This window comes from Colobus angolensis, unplaced genomic scaffold, assembly GCF_000951035.1.
Source record: "Colobus angolensis palliatus isolate OR3802 unplaced genomic scaffold, Cang.pa_1.0 Scaffold306, whole genome shotgun sequence".
In the NCBI taxonomy this organism is placed as follows: Eukaryota; Metazoa; Chordata; class Mammalia; order Primates; family Cercopithecidae; genus Colobus; species Colobus angolensis.
This window is the reverse complement of record NW_012116333.1, coordinates 1895836-1918170: the sequence shown is the minus strand read 5'-3', so window position 1 is coordinate 1918170 and position 22335 is coordinate 1895836. Positions and strand designations below refer to the sequence as shown.

Here is a 22335-nt window from a genome sequence, read left to right as displayed (position 1 = left end):
AAGGGAGTTTCTTTAAACCTGTGAAAAGCCATCTATGGAAAACTGAAAGCTAATGTCATACTTTATGGTAAAAGACTAAAAGCTGTTTCCCTATGATCAGGATAAAGATAATGATATTTATTCTCACCACTTCCATAAAACACTTTCATGGAGTCCTGCCTGGTGTAATAAGGCAAGAAAAAGAAATGAAAGTTGTTCAGATTGGAAAGGAAGAAGTAAAACTGTATCCATACGCAATACAATTGTTTATGTCAAAAATCTGATGAAGCTTGCAAAAAGCTACTAGAACTAAAAAATGAGTTATTGTTGGGGAAAATGAAAGCTCTAAATAAATGAGGAGGTATACTGTGTTCATTGGTCAGAAGACTTATTATTGTTAGGATGTCAATTCTTCCCAAATTTATCTATGCAATCCCAATCACAATCCCAGTAGGCATTTTTCTATTAATAGAAATTGACCAACTGATTCTAAAATTCATATAGAAATTTAAAGGGCCTAGAATAGTCAGACAGTTTTGAAATAAAATAATTAAGTTGGAGTTCTAATACTACTAGATTTAAGGTTAGATGGTTAGCAACCTTAATTCTATCTGCAACCTTAATTAAATTCTTGTCATGTAACATAACATATTCACGTGTTCCAGGGATTAGGATAAGCATATCTTTTGGGGAGCCATTATTCTACCTACTACAGTATATCTGAAACAATTTTGGTACAAAAATCTACTTCAAATTTGATAAGATCAAAATATAGATGACATATATTTGATAAAACCTTGGAATGTAAATCTGATATGCTGTAAGTAGATTCCAAAGATTTACTATAAAAGATGTAAAATATTTCACTAATGATTTTATATTTTTTTGACATATTGGGTTATCCAATACAGATAAATATGTTAAATAAAATATATTGTTAAAATAAAAGACAACCCAATAGAAAAGTGGGTAAGGGATGTTAACAAGGAATTAATAGAAGAAATACAAATGGTCAATAAATATGTCATAAGATTCCATTTAAAAGGACAGTCAGTACTTAATGATCATGCAATGGGAAGAGCATACAGAAATGGGCATTCTCATACACTTTTGATGGAACATAATTTGATAAAGACTTTTTGAAAGCAATTTTGCAATGTCTAAAACTTGCAAATACTGAGCCCTCCTAGATGCAGACAGAATGGCACATACTTTGTCCATTAGCTACTTACACCAATGGACTGCATTTGTATGAAGCTAGAGATGCATTAAGTCAGCTGCAGCCTCTCAGGAGGAACTTAGATACATAGGCTGAACAATGCCCTAAGAGAGCAAATTAACATGAGCTCGGACACATGGGGAAGGGGGAAAGGGCCCAACATTTGCGGAAATCTATCATGTGCCTGGAGTTTGCACACTGTTTCTGTAGCCAGGTGCCTGTCTGCAAACTGTGCAGTTCTAGGTGCAAACTGTGTGCCTGGTTCCTTCCCAGATACAAACAGTTAAGCCCTGACCTGGCACTATAGTAGGAAGGCCAGCTGACAAAGTGCTGACACTCACTTTGTGCTCCTCAAAGAATTCCCAGGACCCTCATAGTTGAGGGCACTGTCTGTGGTGCTAGAAGCAGATACTGGTTCCTGTAACCTATGTGCGTCTAAAGCACAGAATCTTGGCAAAAACCAGGCTCTCAAAGGCCACTGGGGCCAGATATTGAATCATTTAATCCTCACGACAGCCTCATGAAGCAGATATTATTATTGTCCTCATTTTCCAGGTGAGGAAACCAAGGTGCTGAGTGAGTTCATGAAAAAGGCATCATCCTCTGGCCACCTTCCCTTAGAGTCCCTAGACTAGTGGTTCTCAAAGTGTATTCCCCAGGGCTTGCAGCATCAAAAATGGTTAGAAATGCAAATGGTCCTACTTTCCCCAGACCTATAGGGTCAGAAACTCGAGAGTGGGGTCCAGCACTATTCTGATTGAACACTTACACTATTAGAAATTAAATCAGGCTGGGTGATGTGACTCACGCCTGTAATCCCAACACTTTGGGAGGCCGAGGCAAGGAGATTGCTTGAGCCCGGAGTTCGAGACCAGCATGGACAAGATAGGGAGACCCCGATTCTACTGAAAATTAAAAAATAGCAAAAAGTAGCTGGGCATGGTGGCATACACCTATGGTCCCAATTAGAGGTTGAGGTAGGGGGATCACTGGAGCCCAGTAGGTCGAGGCTGCAGTGAGCCATGATTGCAACACTGCACTCCAGCCTGGGCTGCAGAGCAATACCCAAAAAAACAAAACAAAACAAACAAAACAACAATAAAAAAATTAAATCACAGAAAACTACCAGTAAATGAGTTATAGTAAAAACAAAGGTTAAAAAGTACTCAACATATATCATTTCCTAACTTAATATACTATGACTTCATGTGCTATGTCTTAAGCTCTGGAGGTTACTGACATCCATTGAATCCATGTGGTGTAAACACTATGGTGCATCTCTTCTCAGTTCCACATGCAATGACATCATAAAATGGGCCATGGAGGGGGAGGGTATTTATATTGCTGAAGTTAGCAAACACTCCAAATCAGGCTACTTTATAGTTTTCAGAGACCCCATTATTAGACACCACCAAAACACCAGGCTCTCCGTGTTTTAACAAGCCCTGGGGTGACTCCAAAGTATGTTCAATGTTGAGATCTACCCTGAGTGTCTCAGCTAATGCTATATTCTGACTCCATTCATGTCTTTTCATCACAGTCTTAGCAAATGTCATACTACGGACTGGAGAGCAGACAGCCTCTGCTCCCCAGGCCCCCACCCCCCACCCAGTCCTGGAGCCACATTCTTGACCTGTGGGAGGCAGAGGAATCTGGGCAGCTGAGGGACAGTGCTAGGGCCCCTGCAGTGGTGGGGGGCATACTGAGATTCCCCTGAGAAGTGAGCAGGGGATCCCATAGTCACAGCCTGGCTCTCCACTGTGGCTTCTTGCAAACAAAGTCAGTTGGTGGCTGCCATGATAAAGGTAGGGAAGCAAAGAGTAAAGCCTGTGGCTCCAGCATTGGGCACACCTGAGCCGATGTCTCCAGCACACCCTTGTGGGCAGTGGGCACAGGGCTGGTTGCATCACCTTCCTGACCTCCATCTGCTTGTCTGGGAAGACAGGAATGGTAGGCCCCTACCCCTTGGGGCCTCTACATTAAATCCAGTCATTTAGGCAAAGAGCCAGGAATATAGTACAGTCTTCAAAAACAGAAGCTATTACTGCTTTTCCATTTAGCTGTAGTAGAAAGCAATGTCAATGTCAATATTGTTACTCTCCTTGTATGGATGACAGATTTTAGGACACAGAAAAAAAAACAGCAAAGTATCCAGAATGACACAGCGACTCTGTTACTGAAACAGCAAATGCCCGAGAAGCATCCCATTAGCTAGTGATGGATCTCACCCATGCCCTTTAATGAGCACATTTCTCCATCCTGGGGCTGCGATCCTAATTTATTTCCAGTAGCTCCAAGTTCTCTAGCAAGAAAGTAACCGTTAATTCAGTTACAAAGATTACCAGCTGGTTCTCTGGTTTATTGCTGTAATTCCTCTAAAGCAAGCATCTGCGGGTAAGGATGACATTCTGCCTTTCCGCATTAACATTGCTTAAATGAGAAGAGGCATTTCCATGTGTCCTTGCGGCACAAGATTCTAGCAGCAGGTGGGAGGCTCCCATCACCCTGTGAAAGCCAGGATTTGCCTGGAAAATACTGGGGGGGGTGTACTCTGTGAGTACACATGGGGGTGGGAGCAGGAGGCGACCTGGATGCAGCAGGTGACTTTGCCCCTCACCTAGGTAAATGCAGACGCAGGGATGCGGTGCCCCACTAGGTGTGGAGCCCTGACATACAATAATAGCAGGCATTTGTTGAGCAAACACTTATACAGTGAGAACTGTGTACCAGGCACTGCTCTAAGAACTTCCAAGTACTAATTCATTTGATGCTCCAGACATCCCCACAAAGTACTTTATTATTCCTGTTTCACAGATAAGGAAACTGGGGCACAGACAGGTTGAACAATGTTTCTCTAGCTGAGCCAGGATTTGAACCCAGGAAGTTGGTTGCAGTGATGGAATTCAAAATGGGTTTCCCATTGAGAGGACCAAAAATGTGTAGTCAAGCCATACCAAGTCTGAGTTGAGCAAAACCAAGCAGAATGAAATAAAGACCTCAGCAGAGCTCACAGTCACTGACATACAGAAGGAGTATAAAGGAGGCCCTGCCTAACCTGAGGAAGGGTCAGTCACAGCGGTTGTAACACCTCATTCTCTTGAGTAGGACTTACCACACGGAAATCTGGCATCTCAACCCTCCTGAGATGTGTGACTTAGTGTTCCATTGTACAGACATGGAAACAGGTGCAGAGACGTTGAGCAGGTTGCCTGAGATCACACAGCCTGGAAGTGCAAGGCTGGGACTCAAAGCCAGCCTCCCAATCCCCACACCCCATACTCTTTTTCTGCATCTTTCAGCCCAGCTGCCAGACCTCAGCACTAGAGAGCAGGTGGAGCCGCCCTTTGTCATGCATACACATGCATCCCAGGCGCCTGGCACTCTCTGTAGCAGGGTACCGTATGCATGGTAGCTGACTCCTATCTCATAGGTAAATAAATGAAATCTCACCTAGCCAAGAGGTGGCAGGACTGGATGCACACAGATCTGTTGATCCTTTCCCCCATGTTGCCTCAGTAGCCACAGTACCAGGCTTCTCCCTGACCCCTCTCCAGCCTAAAACCCTGCTGGCCCAGAAAGGCCACAGGTGGCACACTGGATCAGGCACTCCCAGTGGTGGGAGCCTCCCTCCCTGCTCCAGAGTTCCCCCTGCCTGTGGGCACAGCTCCTCCAAGCATGTATGCAGACAACAGTGTCCACCTTAATCCACCTGGGACCCTGAGTAGGCCTTATCTCTGCCTGGGAAAGGAGGTGTGTGCCCCTCGCTGAGGCCCAGCCTTCCCAGTCAGGGCCTGGAAGGCCCCAGGTCCTAACTTCTCCTCTCTGGGGACCCTGATGACAGCAGTCCCCTTCCCATCATCTCATGCTCCCTGTGTTTGTGTTTGCCTCCTTTTTAGGGATTTATTTCTCTACAAGGGACACAGGTGACCGAACTTCCTCCTGGCCCTGAGGACCCAGGGAAGCACCTCTTTGAGATCAGTCCAGGTAGGCCTGAGCACCTTCCAGCTCTGCTGCCCTGGTGGGGGTGTCTCCATGCCCCTGGCCTGGGAAGGGCGGACCTTCATGATGCTCCTCCCACAGGAGCCACAGCACAGTCTCCAGGCATGACTCGGAAATGTGGACCAAATCGACAGGATACTCACATGGGGAAGAAATTAGAAAGTCCCATCAATTATCTGGACAATAAGCTTTTGGGTAATGCGAAATGAGGATTTCTAAATTCATGATAAATGCAAGGAAAGAAACTAGTCAATGGGAACATCTCAGGATGAAAGTCTAAACACAATACCTGGAAATAAAGCCAGGGAAAAACACTAGCACAGATTGAGAATATTTAAGTATGGATGATTATAAATTTCAAGGCAAAGAATTGGGATGTGGCAGGAGGAAGGGGAATAATTTTCCTAAAGAACTGCTCTACTGTCACGTTAGCAGTTACAAAACAATATTTTAAACTTCCAAGTTGACCATGTCGTTGCTAACGAACTAAGTAAAAGTGCCTTGCAGAGAAGCCAACGTACATGGCAGGGCCGGCTCTGCTGTCAGCCAGTGTTTTCTTTAGCTGGGCCTCCCCCAGAAGCAGAGCCTGAGACAAGGATCTGGCATGAGGAAGGGAGTCAAAGAAGGAAGGAAAGCCAGCCAGGGCGTGCTAGTGAGTGGACTGCTGCTGCAGGCACCCTGGCTCAGTTCCCGCAGGGGCTTCTGGACACAGTGCAGAACAGGCCTCAGAGCGGTCTCATCCAAGAAGTGAGGCTGGGGCTCTATCCACCCACTCCCACCACCCAGTCCTTGAGAACTGCTTTCTGGGGAGTAACTGACATTTCCTGCCTACTCTCTCACATGGACCAAACTCTGCAGACAGAGACAGCCTCCAGGGACAGTTGCAGGTGCTTGAGGAAGCAGCGATGGGAACAGTGAGTGCTGAGGGATCTGAGTAGGGCACCAAGAGTGTCAGCTGAATTTAGACATCCTGAGAAGTGGTGGTTGTGAACTGAGTGTGCTAGGGCCTCACTGGGGCCCTGTGAACTAGCAAGTCTATGACTGGTCGCAAAGCAGTAAAGCCACCCCAGCCATCCTGAGAAATGATCTATTGGCTGTCCACTGAGGTAGCACCCCAGGCTCAGGGCACGAGCAGAGGCTCTTTGGGAACAGGTATGAGCAGATCCTGCCTGGGACAGGGGCATGTCTACCTTTGTCCTATCCATACTAGAGTTCCCAGGGGCACAGGCTGAAGTTGAAGTGCAGGAACACCCTTTCCAACTGTATGCCCCTGTGCAAAATTCAAGTACCTATGGTTTCGCTTGGGTATTCCTTTTCATCTAATGCAAGAATCTTTGTAGTAAAACTGCACATCAGAAGGTGGTAAAAAAAGGGATCCCGGGGTATGGAGTAGAAAGCAGAGGTTGACTGTGGAACCAGGAGAAAAGGTCTCAGCTATTAAGATAGAGAAGAAATGCAAGTAGTGAGGTAGGCAGGGCCCTGCCATCTAGGGGAGGGGTGTGGCCCCTGGCCCCAGGGAGAGGGGTAATGAGTCAAGGCCAGAACTAGAAGGTAGAGGTCAACACACTCCAGTCATCAATTCAGAAAGGCACTGAGTGTGTGCCCCATAGACCAGATAAGGGACATCACCTGTGTGCAAGTTCATTATCTGGGTCAGAGCTATTTACAAGAATTTATTTGACTCTTGCCAGTGGTGTTGGGGGTATGGGGGACAGTAGGAGAAGACCCTTTGCCATATAAGGTAACATAGTCACAAGCTTCCAGAAATTAGAAGATGGACATCTTTGAGGACCATTATTCTGCCTCCCACAATACTCCCAACATCCCTCTAAGATAGGGAATGTCGTCACACCTATTGCACAAAAACAGACCATGGGGATTAGAAAGAATCCCAGCGAGACACACAGCTAGTGGCGGAATTGGGGCTTGAGCCCAGACATTCTGGCTTTTAGCTACACACTTCCCTTGCCCTCTAACACAGGCACCTGGCCATCTGAGGACCCCTACAGATTCTAGCATTTTCCCTACCTGGGCTGGGGACGTCTAAGGACTTTGTTATAGGAAGGGAAGTTCCTGAACTCCTTTGTCTCAAGCACAGCAACAGTTGCCTGCCTGCTCATCAGGTTCCTACAGATCCCCAGAGCTGCTCCCCAGAGCTGCTCCCCAGAGCTGCCCATCTCTGCCCTCCAGCCTTCCTGCAGCTGCTGAGCAGCTCAGGGAGAGCAGGATGGGTGGTGGGCGGTGAGCAGTCTAGTCAGCCTTTGCGGAGTGCGATGCGGCTATCTGCAGAGCAGAACACAATGCCAGTGCTGCCCGGGACCCAAGAGTGGTCCCCTCTGCTCCCCTCCCACTGGGGGCTCCGGACTTGGGGTGCTTCCTATCAACCTGCTCAGATGGGACCTGGGAGGCTGCACTCAAAGCTCATGCTTGGTTCTGGCTGCAGCTGGCAAAGCTCCCCCTCCTTCGTAGCCCATGAAGGTGTCAGGCCAGAGGGGTAAGGTGAATCTCGCGAGGCCAAACAGCTGGGAGGTAGGGGAGCCTGGACCCTCCCAGGTCAGCCTGACTCCAGAAGGGTGGGCTTCCTGTTACAGCAGTTTCTGACTGAGGCTTCAGCTATATGCCATGTTGGGGCTAAAAATGAATAAGAAGAAGATTGGATGAACCCACCTTAAACTACAGCAGCATGCAGTCACAGGAAGGCCAAGAAACCCATTCACGTCCAACTCAGCAAACCTGTAGTGTGACCTCAGCTTTGAGCCAGCTTTGTGGGGCACTGAGATGAGCAGGGGTCAATTTCTGCCCTTAAGGAGTCTGGGGACATTTTCTTCCTGAGCTCAAGGCACAGTAAGGACTTATCCTCACGATGCTGAGCACAGTTACCTGGGGGCAGGAGCAGGAAGTATCACCAAGTGGGCCATGCCAGTGTGCACCAAGCACAGCCCCCGGGAGAAATGTGCAAAGACCAAGAGGAAATTCAGGCTGGGTGGGTGAGGGGCAGCGAGTGCAGCTTGGGGGACAAGGGCTTCTCCTACAGTTCCGAGGTTGCCGGGTGGCAGGCTCTGAGAGCAGTGAACTAACAGGCACGGGAAGGAGCCTAACAGCCCTGCCTGGGGTCTGGGCCTAGGCCAGGAAATCAGGGCAGGATATGAGGAAGGAGGACAAACCCGGGGTCACTTGCAGGCTATGCGTGTGCTGGCCTGTGGCACCAGTCACCCCACAATGGTCCCTCACTCTCCAGCCAGCACCCCCAAGAGGAGGGAAAACTTGGCAACTCTTGGAAATGTGGCAGAATTCCAAGGATGGTCATGCGTAGAATCAGCTACGTAAATTTTCAGCCATAGTTCTATTTGTGCTCTTCAACGGTATAAAAAATGACAATATTTTCAAAGTAGAATTGAAATGAGGAAACATTATACTGTGAGTGCCATCTAGTGGAGAGATCTGCCAGTTCTGGGCCAGAAAGTGCAGGCCCTGTTGCCCACCCCCAGCCTTTCAGCCAGCACAGCTGGATAGGAGTGGAGCTTGAGACCAGGCCACCTGGCTTCCAAAGCCACACACTAAAATTGCCCTCCAACACAGGCATCTGGCCATCCTGGGCCTCCTACAGAGTCTAGCATTTTTCCCCTCTGAGCTGGGAGGTCTTGGAATTTGATACAGCATATACCTCTGGTTCCAAAAGCATCTGAGAACCTGCACATCCAGCCACTGAACAAGACACAGAGAAAACACTGTCATAAGGGGCTTTAGTGCCAGTGGGACTTCTGTTGTCTTGTGTCTGTGGCCTGCCACTGCTTCCCTGACATGGTCAGTATATAAAGCGTACTGAGAGGTGGGAGCAATTGCTTTGGGCAGAGGTGAGGGTCTCCTCCCTGAAGCTGTGGGAACACGCAGGAAAACCACTTGTAAAGTTTAAGGGAGGCTGAGAGAAAGGGTGACTGGCATTTATGTCTTGCTTGAACAGTGGCTTACACACAAGATTTGCTTTTCATGGTTACCAGGCAAGGAAAATCTAATTGAGAACTGATGGCAAATGGGGTTCTGCCAAGCAGAGAGTGGGGCCAGCCACACCTCCTGCCATAAGCTCCAGTTCTCAAGAGGAGCACAGGCCTGGGCACTGATGGAGAAAAGAGGGTGACATGGCCCATCAGACTTTCTAGAATTCTCATAGTGCAGGGCCGACAGGCAAGATGCCACCTGCAGGAAGTGAGCTGAGATTTGAGGTCAGAACTCACAACAGATCACCAGTGGCCAGAGGAGCTGGTTGGGAGGGTGCCCCTGCACCAGTTCACAACACCATTCACCAGGCAGGAAACTGCAACCTTGCCTGGCAAGCAAAGAAATGTCTGCATTTCCCCTCTGCCTCCTTCCCACCCCAGCGCCCAGGGTGCAGTTCAGGGAAGAGTCTAGGAGAAGCAACCCCCATCTACGCCAGCACACCCTAATCCCCGAGGGCCATAGTGCTGGGGGAGCAGCACGAAAGAGCTTTGAACCAGATGTGAGGGAACAGAATTAAGGATTGGAGATATCCTTAATGAGACTGTTAGAATAACTAAGAGTGGCACACACTCTGGACCCGGGGAAGATCACCAAGCGAGCAGCTACTCAAAGGAAAGGTGGGAAGTGATAGGCATAGTTATTGGGGAAATAACTTTCATGTTTATTCTCCAGTGAGCTTAGCTTTTTGTATTAGGGTAAGCAAACTGCTGGAATAACCCCCAAATCTCAGGATCTTGACACAAGAATGTATTTGTCTTTCATATAAAGTCAAAAAAGAACACTTGTGATTGGCAGGCAGTTTGTCTCCCAGAATCTTCCTGTTTCATGGTTTTACCATCTGAAACCTGTGACTTGCAAAAGCATCCTAGTTGTTTCCATGCTAGGAGGCCATCATGCCTGGGAGGTGTGTTGGTCCAGGCCTGGAAGTGGCCCCATCATCCCATCACAGCCCATTGGCCAGAATGCAGTCACATGGCTACACCTAGGCGCAAGAGAGTCTGGGAAATGGAGTCCAGCTCTCCAGGAGGAAGGCAAGCCTGGTTTGGTGAACAGTCAGTAGTCCTGCCATTCTGCATAATGATCTGTTACCTTGGAGTAAGAAAGACACTTTCCTCCCCTCACAGAATTAACAAGGTCAGGGAGACAGGCAGGAAGGCAGACATTGACTCACAGGATGAGAAGGGCTAGGAGAAGGGTAAAAAGGCAATTGTGTGAACCCAGAGGAGGGGACGCTAATGCACACAGGGAGTACATGGGACTTCCAGGATAAAGTGACAACAACCCTGTTCTTTGAGGGTTAAGTGAGGGTCAGCCAGGTGAAGAATCAGGGAGAGCAGCTGGGCAGAAGCAGCAATGGGCAAGCACAGTGGGCACAGGGGCTGTGTGTCTCCTTCACACCTTAGTTTCAAGGTGCTCAGCATATAGGTAACTGAATTTAACGTAAGGATTGGAAGCAACAGGAGGTTAAGCTTTCTGCCAGAATGAAAAATTGTCCTCTGTGGCAGGAGAACGGCATTGGGCAGTGGTTCTCAAGCTTTAGCAAGCCTCCGCCTCATCTGGAGGGCTTGCAAAAAACACTGCTGAGCGGGCTCAGGGTCCAAGGTGGAGAGGCCGCCCCTGGTGTAGAGACAGTGGGGTACTTAGAGTCCTGGAAGGGTGAATGAGATGGGCCTCACAGGGGAAGTGAGTGAGAGGAGGTTTGAGTTAACTGAGGGCAGGAAAAGCTATAACCGTTTTAATTCTAATAATTATCATTCCAGGAGGAGGAGGACCATATAATGTATAAGATGCTGGTTTGTGCTTTGATCTCCTGGCCCTTTTTTCTCCCTAGGCCACTTGCCTCGGGGGAAGGTGAGGTCCCTGGAGCAGAAAGGAGAAATCCCCTGCTCTCCCACCCCAGATAATTGATGTGGACGGGGTCAGAAGGGAAGCATTCCCATAGACTAGTCACCTTGCCCCCAGCAATGGCCCAGGAAGGTGACAGGCATGGTGCCACTAGGAAAGCTGGCTCCAGGCACCAGGGTCCCACCTCAGACAGACACACCATGGTCAAGAAAGACAGAGGAGCTACCCAGCTTCCAGCCCCAAGTGACTGCAGGTAAAGACCTCAGGTGACCAGGAGGGACTGAGAACAGCCCATCCTCCTTTTCTAGGCCCCATGTAAGCCTGACCACAGCAAAGAGGACCCCTTCCCTCCATCTCAATAGTAGCTGGGACTAAACTCCCTTCCAGCCTGGGAGCATAGGGCTTGGAGATAGAATTAACGTGATTCTTTCTAATAAATATCATATATGTTGAGTGCCTGAGTTTGTAGACCAAGGTGTGTATGAATGCTAGTGGGCTAAACATTCACTGAGTTCCTTCTAAGGAATGAGGCTGAGCACACCACGTTTATCCTCACCAAACTCCTGGGACTAACATCTACTAACCCATCTAACAGGCAATGCCCCTGGGACTCTGACAAGCTAAGTAACTTGCTGGGATCCGAGGGCCGGTGAGCGGTGGAACTGCAGCTTGAGCCAGCTCTAATCCCAGAGCCCTGCTCTTCCTCAGCATGCTGAGGCTGGCTCCCCCGGGGCAGGCATGAAACAGCCAGGCCCCACAAAGGGACTGAGACTCTAGGACCCCCAGGTCCTGCCCACCTGGTACTTCTCTCTTGCCAGGGCAGCTGCCTGGCAAACCCTGCCCCTCCCAGCCCTTTGAAAGCTGTCTACCCCTTGCGGACTTGATCCTGGGGGCCTCTCAGACCTGGGCTTTTTGCTGATATGGGCATCCAGCCCCAGGCTTTAAATCCACAAGGAGGGGGTGGGGAGCGGAGAGACCTGCTTTGGCACTCTGGGCAAAAAGAGTTGCTAAGATCCCAGAGAAGGCCTGTCCCCAAAAGACGGCCGTGTTTGGTGAGACGAATTAGGTCATCTGTTAAGCTTTGTAACTCGTTGCTAAAATCTGTCTTCAGGAATTAGCACAATGCTATTGAAGGAAACCAAGTGGGTTGGTGCTATCAAAGGGAACCAAGTGGGTTGGCTGCAGGCTTGAGACCAGAGCCATAAGTCCTTCTAGTGAGTAACTGTAAATGGGATGGGGCCGGGGGAGTGGAGATTAAGAGTGCTGGAGGGAGCAGTTTGCAGAAGCCAGCTCTGGCTAACTCTAGCAAAGGGGAAATTCACCAGAAATCAGGGATGGGATGGGAGTGAGACTTGTGGACGGGACAGGCGACTGGGCTATCACGGGGTCAGGAGCTGAGGGTGGCAAGTGGGTGGTGCTCTGTGCTGGGAAGGTTGAATCTCGTCTGGCTCTGCAATCCCAGCATGGCTCACTTGCTGAAAGTCCCAAGTCTTGGGTTTTCAGCTCCAACCAGTCTTCAGAGACCACAGTGTCTGTGCTTAGGCTACATGACCACCCCTGACTACACTGGGATGGTGAGGAAGGGCCTGTCCACTCTGGCATCTGGACCAGCCCTCCCAAGGCTTCACCTAGTAGGGGCAAGGAGACTCCGAAGGAACCTGGGTGCCTTCCAGAGGGGAGAGTAGATGGCAATCAGCCAGGCTCTGTCAAATGTTCACTGCTCCAGATGGTCCATGAGTGTATTTCTGCAGGACTGACTGAAACATCATTGGCCTTGCCCTTTCCAAGTGCCAGACAAGGGGCCAGGACGGGGTGCCTTTTCAACAACATTGCACTGAGCCGATGGCCCCCCGCACTCAGGAGCAATTCCTACTTGTGGGGAAGGACCTGAGTGTGCAGTGCTGAGGATTAACTCGAAGAAGACATGAATGGCCACCCTGGATCTGAGGAAAAGGAGGAGGAGGAGAGTGCTGTTTTCTGGTGCAGAAGGATGCGAAGGGTACCACAGCTGCTCTGAGGCCTGGGTCTAGTCCCCATCCTGGAGCACCTGTCTGCTTTGGGCTGGGAGCCCCATATTTCTCAAGATCAAGGTCAGGAGACTCGGGCGCCAGCTGCACCATTCAGAGGCCTGGCAAGCTCCCTGCTCTCCCACAGAGGTCCACACTCCTTCCCTCCCACTGGGCTCCTTGGGACCTCCCCCCAACTCCCCAAACACAGGAGGTGCATCCTGCAGGCAATAGGAGGCCTGGATAGGGATGGCTTTGAGGTCTTGGGTTTTCAGCTCCAACCAGTCTTCAGAGACCACGGTAGTAGCAAAGCTAGCATTGTGTCCTATGGGGATCAGAGTCATGGGGTTGATTGTCCCCAGACGCACTACACACGGATGCAGATGTTGCCTGGGCAAGCTGGTGTCTGCATGTAGAAAGGAAACTTCCGAGGAAGAGCTGGGGAGGCGAGTCCGGGAGCCATCTTCCTGTTTGTGCCCATTTTCCACGCACTCTCAGCAGATACCAAGGACCTCACAGTGTCTAGTCAGTGCTGTTCCAGACCACCCATCTCTCCAAGCCAGAGTCAGGGAGAGCTGGATGGAAGCATTGCCATGCCACTCAGGGACTGAGTGGGTTTTGACAAGTCACAGAGGGCTCTGTGCCTCAGTGGGGTGGGAATATTGCTAAGCACCTTGGGTTGTGGTGAGGATTCAGCGAGAATCCAGATCCTGGCTCATAGTAGGTATCTGGTCTAGATAAGCTCCCCTCCTCCCTGCATGCTCTCTAATCATTAATCGTTATGATTAAAAACAGCAACCCAATCTCATCACAATGCCGTGTGATGAGTGCTCTGATAGAGGTGTCCCTGACTGAGAGCCCAGAGCAGTGGGTAGGACTTGTTTTTCCCAGAGAGTGGTTGGGGATAATTTCACTCAAGCTGAGGCTTGATACAAAAGCAAACAGAGAGGGGCCTTCCCAGAGTCAGGGCTGGAGTATGCAAGACAGAGAGGCTGGAGAGCTCTTCAGTACAGGAGGCTTAGGGAGCAGATGATGTGGGTAGAAAGTTGAACAGGACCAGGTCATGAAGGGTCTTGGATGCTGGACAAAAAGGCTTGGACTTTAGTCACTGACCATGTTCAATTGACAGGAGGGATGGCTAAAACCCAAACTGGGCTTTTTCAGAGATATTTGCAAGGTACCTGAAGTGAATTTGCACCAAAGCAGCAGCTGCATTGCTACACTTTCATTTTCAGCTTCATGATTTCCCTTGGCCAACAGCACAGTAAGTAACCTCTGAGTTCAAAGTATTCAGCAAACAATGGAAAGGCAGAGCAGCCAGAAATGTACACACGATTTTCATGACAGATATGGTAATGCCATGTTAGCTAGGGGAGCCTCTTTCTCTACTGTCCGAATGGACCTATGTTGCAACACAAATTGGAATAGGATGGAATCTGTGCCCTGTTGCCAGGGTCACCCCTAACAGAATGGAGAGATCAGTAATCATCCCAGTTGGTGTCATACTGAATTGTTTATAACCCAAATCATAATTGATGTCAAATAAAAGCTCCATGTACCCATTAAAATATGGCATTATAAAAGAAGTAAAGTATATTTGAATCCTTAAAAATAAAACCAAAACTATGTGTTAGAAAGATCACTCAGGGTAGAGTGACTGAAGGGCTTACAAAGGACTGTAATGTGTGATGCTCATCTCCACCAATGTCTATTCTATGCCCCCACCCCCACCCTGGCAGTGTTGACAGAAAAGACCACACTGCCACAGGAGTAACAGGGACCCCTGTGGGAGGCAGCACAGAAGCCAGGTTGCTTAAAGCAGAGCCCCGAGTACATTTACAAGTTAATATGCCAAGTTCTTCAGGATCAAGCCAGGGAGTCCTGATCACTAACAAAATCTCTGCCTCGGGGCCTGTTTAAGTGGCTTCCAGACTCAGCTCAGACTGTAGCTCTCAAGGGCAACCAGATTAGATTTCTTCTCTTCTCTGAATCTCAGTTTCCCCGGGTGTAAGATGAGAGGGCTGGCCCAGTGACCTCTGAGGTGTCTGCTTGACCTAGTAGAATGGCACCAGCGGGCATTCTATAGCCAAGTTTGCCCAGAGGGAGTCAGTTCCTGCCTTTCTTATGGCTACACAAGGTCATTGAAGTCGTCCTCAGGCATGGAGCTTGTAGCTGCCTGGCCTTATCCAGCCTGCCCTTGGAGCAGATAGGAGACTGCTGCCTGCTGTTCTGAAGGAAGGCCTGACCTTGAAGGGGAGCCAGTGTGCACAGATTACTCCACAGAGGAGACTGATACCATGCGTCTGACATGCCCAGAGCATCCCTGATCACATTAGCCGCCGCCTGAGTGGGGAGGATGCTGATACCGGCCTATCTCGGCACTTGGTACCAGCCAGCCTGAGTCTTGGCCTGACCTCGCACGGCCCCTGCTGAGGTTGTCTGCAGAGCACAAGGTGATGGGTAATGACAGAAATGAAATTAGATGAGAAGTTTGTGAGTGATCCCCACCCCTGAAATGGGAGTGGCTCTTACACTTCCTGGCCTTGCAGTGGGGTTCTCCTGTCTTAACCTCACTTCTCTCAACTTAGCACAGGACCAGGTGTGGGAAACTCCTGCAGGCTCCCTGGAAAGAGGAGCAGGATCATTTCTTTGGCCAAAATTGTGTTCCTAGAGCAGCGCTCTTCTATAGAAATGTAATGCAAGCCATGTTTGTGGTTGTAAATTTTCTAGTGAGTACACATGTAAAAACATCTACATAAATATATACACCTACTACATACTCACAAAGACTAAAAATTTAAATTTTTTTAAAACTAAAAGGAAAGAAAACTAGTGAAATTATTCTTAATAACGTATTTTATTTAAACTACTGGCTCCAAAATACTATCATTTCAATATGTAATCAAAATAAACATTAGTGAAATATTCCACGTTCTTTTTGGCTTCCAAGTCTAAATTGGTATTTACACTTAAAGCACATTTCCATGCAGACACTAAATTTTCACTGAAAGTACTTGATCTATATTTATTTATTTTAATTTTTTAATTTTTTAAATTGACACATAATAATTGTACATATTCATGGGGTACATAGTGATGTTTTGATAGATATATTGTACAGTGATCAGATTAGGGTGATTAGCATATCCACCATCTCAAGCATTTACCATTTCTTTGTGTTGGGAGCATTCACTGTCCTCCTTCTAGCTATTTGAAATGACGTAATATATTAATTAACTATAGCCATCTTTGATCATCATTTAGATTTCATAAAATGTATGATTGAAAAGTAGAGTCACATACCCAAGTTATTCCAAACATGCTTAAAGGTTTTTCAGTAATGGAATTGAATGTCAGTTTTTAAACTAATGTAAATTAAATTAAATTGACAATTCCGTTGCTCAGGCACACCTGCTTCATTCAAGTGCTTAGGACCCACATGTGTGGTGGCAGCGTATTGGACAGCACGGGCCTAGATGAGAACACCAGCATAGAACAGGTGCTCTACAGGCAAAAATGAAAGAAGAGAGGGGAGAAAGAGAAAGAAGGAAGGATGAACAAAGAAAGAACAGCAGGGATGGGGAGGGTGTGGGAGCCTCGGTCTTGGAGTAAGACAGAGCCAGATTCACATTTGAGCTCTGCCACTCACTCATTAAAAGAACCTGGACCAATTACTTAAATCCCATGAGCTTCATTTTCATCATCTGATCATAAAAGGGAAACTGCCTACTTGGCAAGACGGCTGTGACCATCATGTGAAGTACAATACGCATGAGTGCAGATGGTTTCTCCCCTGGCCCCACACAGTCCTTTCTCTTTCTTTTTTTTTTTTTTAGACAGAGTCTCGGTCTGTTGCCCAGGCTGGAGTGCGGTGGCACGATCTTGGCTCACTGCAACCTCCACCTCCCTGGTTCAAGCAATTCCCCTGCCTAAGCCTCCCAAGTAGCTGGGATTACAGGTGCACACCACCACATCTGGCTAATTTCTTTGTATTTTTAGTAGAGATGGGTTTTCACCATGTTGGCCAGACTGGTCTCAAACTCCTGACCTCAGGCAATCAGCCCACGGCGGCCTCCCAAAAGTGCTGGAATTACCGGCGTGAGCCACTGCGCCCAGCCTCTCTCTTTTTTTTTTCCCCAGTTCTTCTTTTATCCGTCATAGACAAACATGCTTCCAATGAGATTTTAATATTTTAGTTGTGTTGCTCTAAAACAAACAAACAAAAAACTTAATAATTATCGCTTTACAGCTGTGCTTCTCAAATTTCCTGGCATGTCAGAATCCCCCAGGCTGCTGGTCCTTCCCTGGCTCCAGAGGCCTGTGGTGGGTCAAAGAATCTACATTTGTAATGAACTCTGGACAATACTGGTGCTGCTGGTCTGAGAGCTACTTACTGACAGGTCAAGAGATAGCAGAAAAAAAGGAAAAACCTTTATATTTAATCCGTTTAATGGCACTTTTTTTCCTTTTATAATACAGGGCATTTTTATTTTTGCTTTGAGTCCCCAAAAATTCTCTAGCTGATCCTGAGCAGAGTGGGTGAGCCACCCCAGAAGTGGGGGCCCTGAGGCTGTGCTCAGGGTGGTGTGAGTCTGGGATGCAGAGAGATGTCCCTGGACTGTGTTTGATTCTGGGCACTGTGCTCAGGAGGGCTGTCACCAAGGCAGTGAGGAGCCTGGAGGCCACCCCGCTTCCCTGCAACTCTGAGCTCCTCCACTGTGATGGAAGGAGGACTCTGTAGGGCTGAATGGCCACACAAATGGATGTGAAGGGCTGCACATGCCTATGTGGGCCTAGGGGTAGCCCCTGCACCAGGCTTTTTAGTTGATATTTAGCTGGTGTGTCCCCTTGGGCACATGGATACTCAAGGAGTGAGAACAGAACCTCACAGACACCCAGGGGCTCCCAAGTGGCTCCACACATGCCCCCAGCAGCCAGGTACCTCTCTCACTAGTCTCTGGGATCGGGGTGCTCTGCTAAGGGTGTACTGAAAATGGGCACCAATAGGGAGATGACTCCTGGGCTCAGCCTCCCCAACTCTCCTCTGGAGCCTTCCTTTCTAAAGGCAGACACCATCCTGGGCAAGGAAGTCCAGCCAGGCAGCTCCTCTTCCCACAGCCTACTCCCCCTAGCCTGCAGTGGACGGGCCACCCCCAGGGGTGTTCAACCTCCACTCTGCCAGGCACTAGGCACCTGGATTGGGGGTGGGCGACAGACCCATCCCCACAAAGGCACCCACCCTGTGGCACTGGCACTGCCAACCCTAAGCGTACTCCACCCCAAAACTCTCTGGGGTGCCTGCCCCCAACCCCAGGCCTCCTCATGCCTGTGCTCGGGCCTCTGCCGGGCATGAGGGGAAGACAACAACAGCCGCTGGGCAGGGCCAGGAGAGATGGGGCACTGGCTTGGGAGCCAGGAGGCTGGAGGGAGCCAAGAAAACCCACTCACAGGAGGTGGAGGCAGCAGGAGACAGGACGGCAGAAGGGCCCCAGCCCTCAGCATACGCTCCACTGGCCCATTTGACGTCACTTAAAAAACACAGATTTAAAGATAGAATGATTAAGAATTTCAAGACAGCAGCCACAGAGCATTCAATTCTAAATGCAGGGCCCTTCAAGAGGCAGGGTTGTCACTGAGCACATGCCCTAGTTGAAGGCCATGAAACTGGCCCTGACCATGAGCTTCTGAATTTAAATGCAGGTTGTGGCCCTCTGTTCCGTCCTGCTGGGCTCCATCCTGCGGGTACAACCTTCGAACTTTCCTTGCTGGTCTCTTCCTGCAAATGCACTGGCCCTCAGAGCTCAAGTCCTGAGTTCTATGCACATCTTATCATGGTTCTCATCTCATTCATAAACTTGACATCCAGAGAGGGAAAGTGGCCTCTCTAAGGGCCGGGCATGCACAGCTCCCACCACATTCTTGTGCCGTGCTCTTCCCTCCAGCACCCGGCCCCTGCCCTACAGCCTTCTGTCCAACTTGCTGATAGCAAGGCTCCAGCACACACTGCACAGGTGGCTCTTCCAGATCCAATACGGCAAAGGAGCCTTTAACCGAACTTCCCCCATGAAGCGCAATAGGGAATGTCACCCTTGGAGGGTGGCCTGCACCTTCATCCTTGCAGATCAAGGCCGGAGTCTCAATTAGGTGATTAAACTGCAGCCACATCTCTTGAATGATGCCGACCGGAAGGCACCTTTAGTGTCTCACCAATAGGACAGCCCGCCTGGACCAGCCTGGCTTCCTGGGTGCATAACATGGTCTATACTCCAGTGCACTGGCCCAACCTCTCTTCTTCAGTGTGACACTCTGCCTGCCTGCCTGACCCCAAAGGCTGTTCTACACAGGGGGACACTTCCATGACCTTTAGGGGTGCATCCTGCCCAGCAGTGGGCTAGCTGCATGGTTCTAGACTCCAGGCTGACTCTCAGGAGGGCCACACTCTTAGCAGGAGGCTCACAGAGATCAGGATGGTGCTGGGCACCATAGTTCTGTGACACTGAGACACAGAAGGATGTGCACAGAAATCCCTCAGATGGTGATAGCTCACCGGACAGGAAGGGGTGATGCGCAGGAGGAGGTATGCTTGGTGCCAGTGCAGAACAAAGATGTAGATAAAATTCTTTACGAGTGATCTCAGCTAGACTAAATCCCTAGATAAATTAGGATGTGGGGAGGAATGTGGCAGGGGATTAGTAGGTGGGGGTTGAATGACCCAGGTCACCTCTGAGAAACCAAGCCCAAGTACAGAGGCTCCTCCAACCATCAGCTCAGGAACCCTCTGAGACACAGGCTGCTCCTCAGACTAGGTCCTTCCTATGCAGCGTGTGGTCCATGGGCCAGCTACATCAGCATCACCTGGGAACTTGTTGGAAATACAGACCCTAGGGCCTCACCCACGCCACCTCAAACAGAATCTGTTCTTGCTGTATGTCCTGGGTGCTCTGTGTGCGTCTTAAAATTGGAGAAGCAGCACTTTCAAGCAAAACAACATCAAGCCTACCCAACTCTGGACTAGGAGCTCCTGAGATGTGATCCCCTCCCTCAAGAACTCTTAGTCCAGGGTTAGGCAGCCTTGATGTTGTTTTGCTCCAAAGTGCTGCTTTTAAGGTGCATGGTTCTTTAAAGGTGCTTGATAAATTAAACCAATGAAGGAGCAATCATCCAAAAGCAGAAAGAATGCTGAAAGTCATGGTTGGGAGAGGCAACAGTAACAAGAAATAGGGTCTAGTTCTCAGGCTGACAGCTGAGCTGCAAACCAGGGCTGACTACCCATGGGCTGATTCTGGCTCACAGACATATTTTGTTTGGCTCATGCAATATTTTTCAGTGCACAGGATTTTACCCACTAAGAATATATAGACTTCTATAGGGTAAATTTGGGCCTGCTTTCACCATATAAAGAATTGACAGTAGCTGACTGGGCGCGGTGGCTCACGCCTGTAATCCCAGGACTTTGGGAGGCCAAGGCGGGCAGATCACCTAGGTCAGGAGTTTGAGACCAGCCTGAACAACATGGAGAAACCCCGTCTCTACTAAAAATACAAAATTAGCCAGGCACAGTGGTGCATGCCTTTAATCCCAGCTGCTTGGGAGGCTGAGGCAGGAGAATCGCTTGAATCTGGGAGGCAGAGGTTGCAGGGAGCCGAGATTGTGCCATTGCACACTCCAACCTGAGCAACAAGAGCAAAAGCTGCTTTTTCAGTTCATCTTACCTGCCTGATCTATATGGGGTTAGAGTCTGTGTATACTAGTGCACATAATAAACTCAAATGCAAAGATGGCTAGAAAATGATGGTTATTATGTATTGGCTGACTTATTTGACACCCTTTATTATTTGTGCTGTGGGGTCATGGTTAAGGGCAAGGTGCTCAGTCATACTGTCTGAGTTTCAATTACGGTTCAGCCTCTTCCCAGATCTAAGCCCCAGGGCAAATCACAGAACCCTGTAAACTTCAGGCTCCTCATCTGAAAAATGGCTATGACAAAAGTAGCTCCATATAGGATGTTAAACGTGTTGCTTGGCACATTGTTAGTTATTGGTAAGGGCTCTAAATTAATTTAAATAAAACATTTTATTATAAGTCAATGTATTTAAATTATTTTACAGCTCTTTATCAATAGCTGATTAGTACAGCATTACAATTGCAGTACCAGAGCAAAACAACATGAAGGAATACAAGTATTTATTCCCTGCATTGCTAAAACACCAACACTGATTATCAATATTTTCTATGAAAAGGTGTTCAGAATACCTAACATTTTAAAATCCAGCTAAAAATTAGACATTTCAAATAAAAAGTAAATATTAGAAGCATTAAGTGAAAACAAAAATCTATGAAATATAAATGTTAAAAATGTTATCCTTCTCATACTAATTGTTAGCAGATGACATGAATAAAATGCTATTCAAAAGTAATGAACTAAACCCTATAGGGTAAAGGAACTACTGATAATATTTGGAATGAAAATCTACTATTTGATGTTATATGAATCATGAGCACATTTTTGTGCCCATTTTTTCCAGCTGCTGAAACCTTTTCTTTCACTCTAGGCTGGTCAAGGCAATGGTGAGATGTTCCAAGCTAAATTTCAAACTAATTTCCAGTATTATCCTTTGGGTTTCTCAACTTCAAGTAATTCCATTTCATCTTCCACACTTTAGAAGATATCTTTTATTTTAAACTCCCTTCTTTTTTTGTTGGCAGGAACTACATTTGTTTATTTGATCATGAGCTTTAGTTTCATTTCAGAGAAAGTGTTCCTGGTTTGTGATCATCTTCTCCAGTGTTAATGTGGGTAGGTGGAGATGCCAGTGGGTCACCTGGGGCAAATTCCAGGCTAGAAAGTCTCTGAAGCAGAGTAAAGATTTCTATTGTGATGGAGGCAGCGTAGTTCCCCTCCTCCTGGGTTGTAGAAGAATAGAAAACTGCTTTCTAAACAAGCTTTCCTTTACTGGATCCAAATGCCTACTGTAGTGTATTCCCAGGTGTAAATAGTTCTAATTTTTTTAAAAAAATCACAAAAATACTGATAGTTCAGCAGTTCTCAAAAGCACATTATTCTGGAATACCAGAATCCCAAAAACTGGAATTACAATTATTGAAAAACACCAGGTCTGGAGAGTCTTTTGCAAATCAGTTGCCTTTGTGGGTCCCAAGAACGTAGTGTTGACTTAAGACTGAGGGGACAGAGTTTGGAAGGCCAAGGCTGGGAAAGAAGGGAAGTTGTTGCCTCGAGTTGAATAGTGTCCCCCAGAATTCATGCCCGCTGGTAACCTCAGAATGTGATCT

General features: G+C 48.1%; 1 protein-coding gene across 3 annotated transcripts in view; it reads left to right on the top strand.

Annotated features, from left to right (window-relative positions):
• Positions 1–22335, top strand: part of ARHGAP22 (Rho GTPase activating protein 22) — a 215530-nt gene that overhangs the window by 99642 nt on the left and 93553 nt on the right. For all 3 annotated transcript variants that reach the window (XM_011950353.1, XM_011950354.1, XM_011950352.1), the window contains exon 3: positions 5095–5182. In XM_011950353.1, the coding sequence (XP_011805743.1) occupies positions 5095–5182 (88 nt within the window). The remainder of the gene's footprint in view (positions 1–5094; positions 5183–22335) is intronic.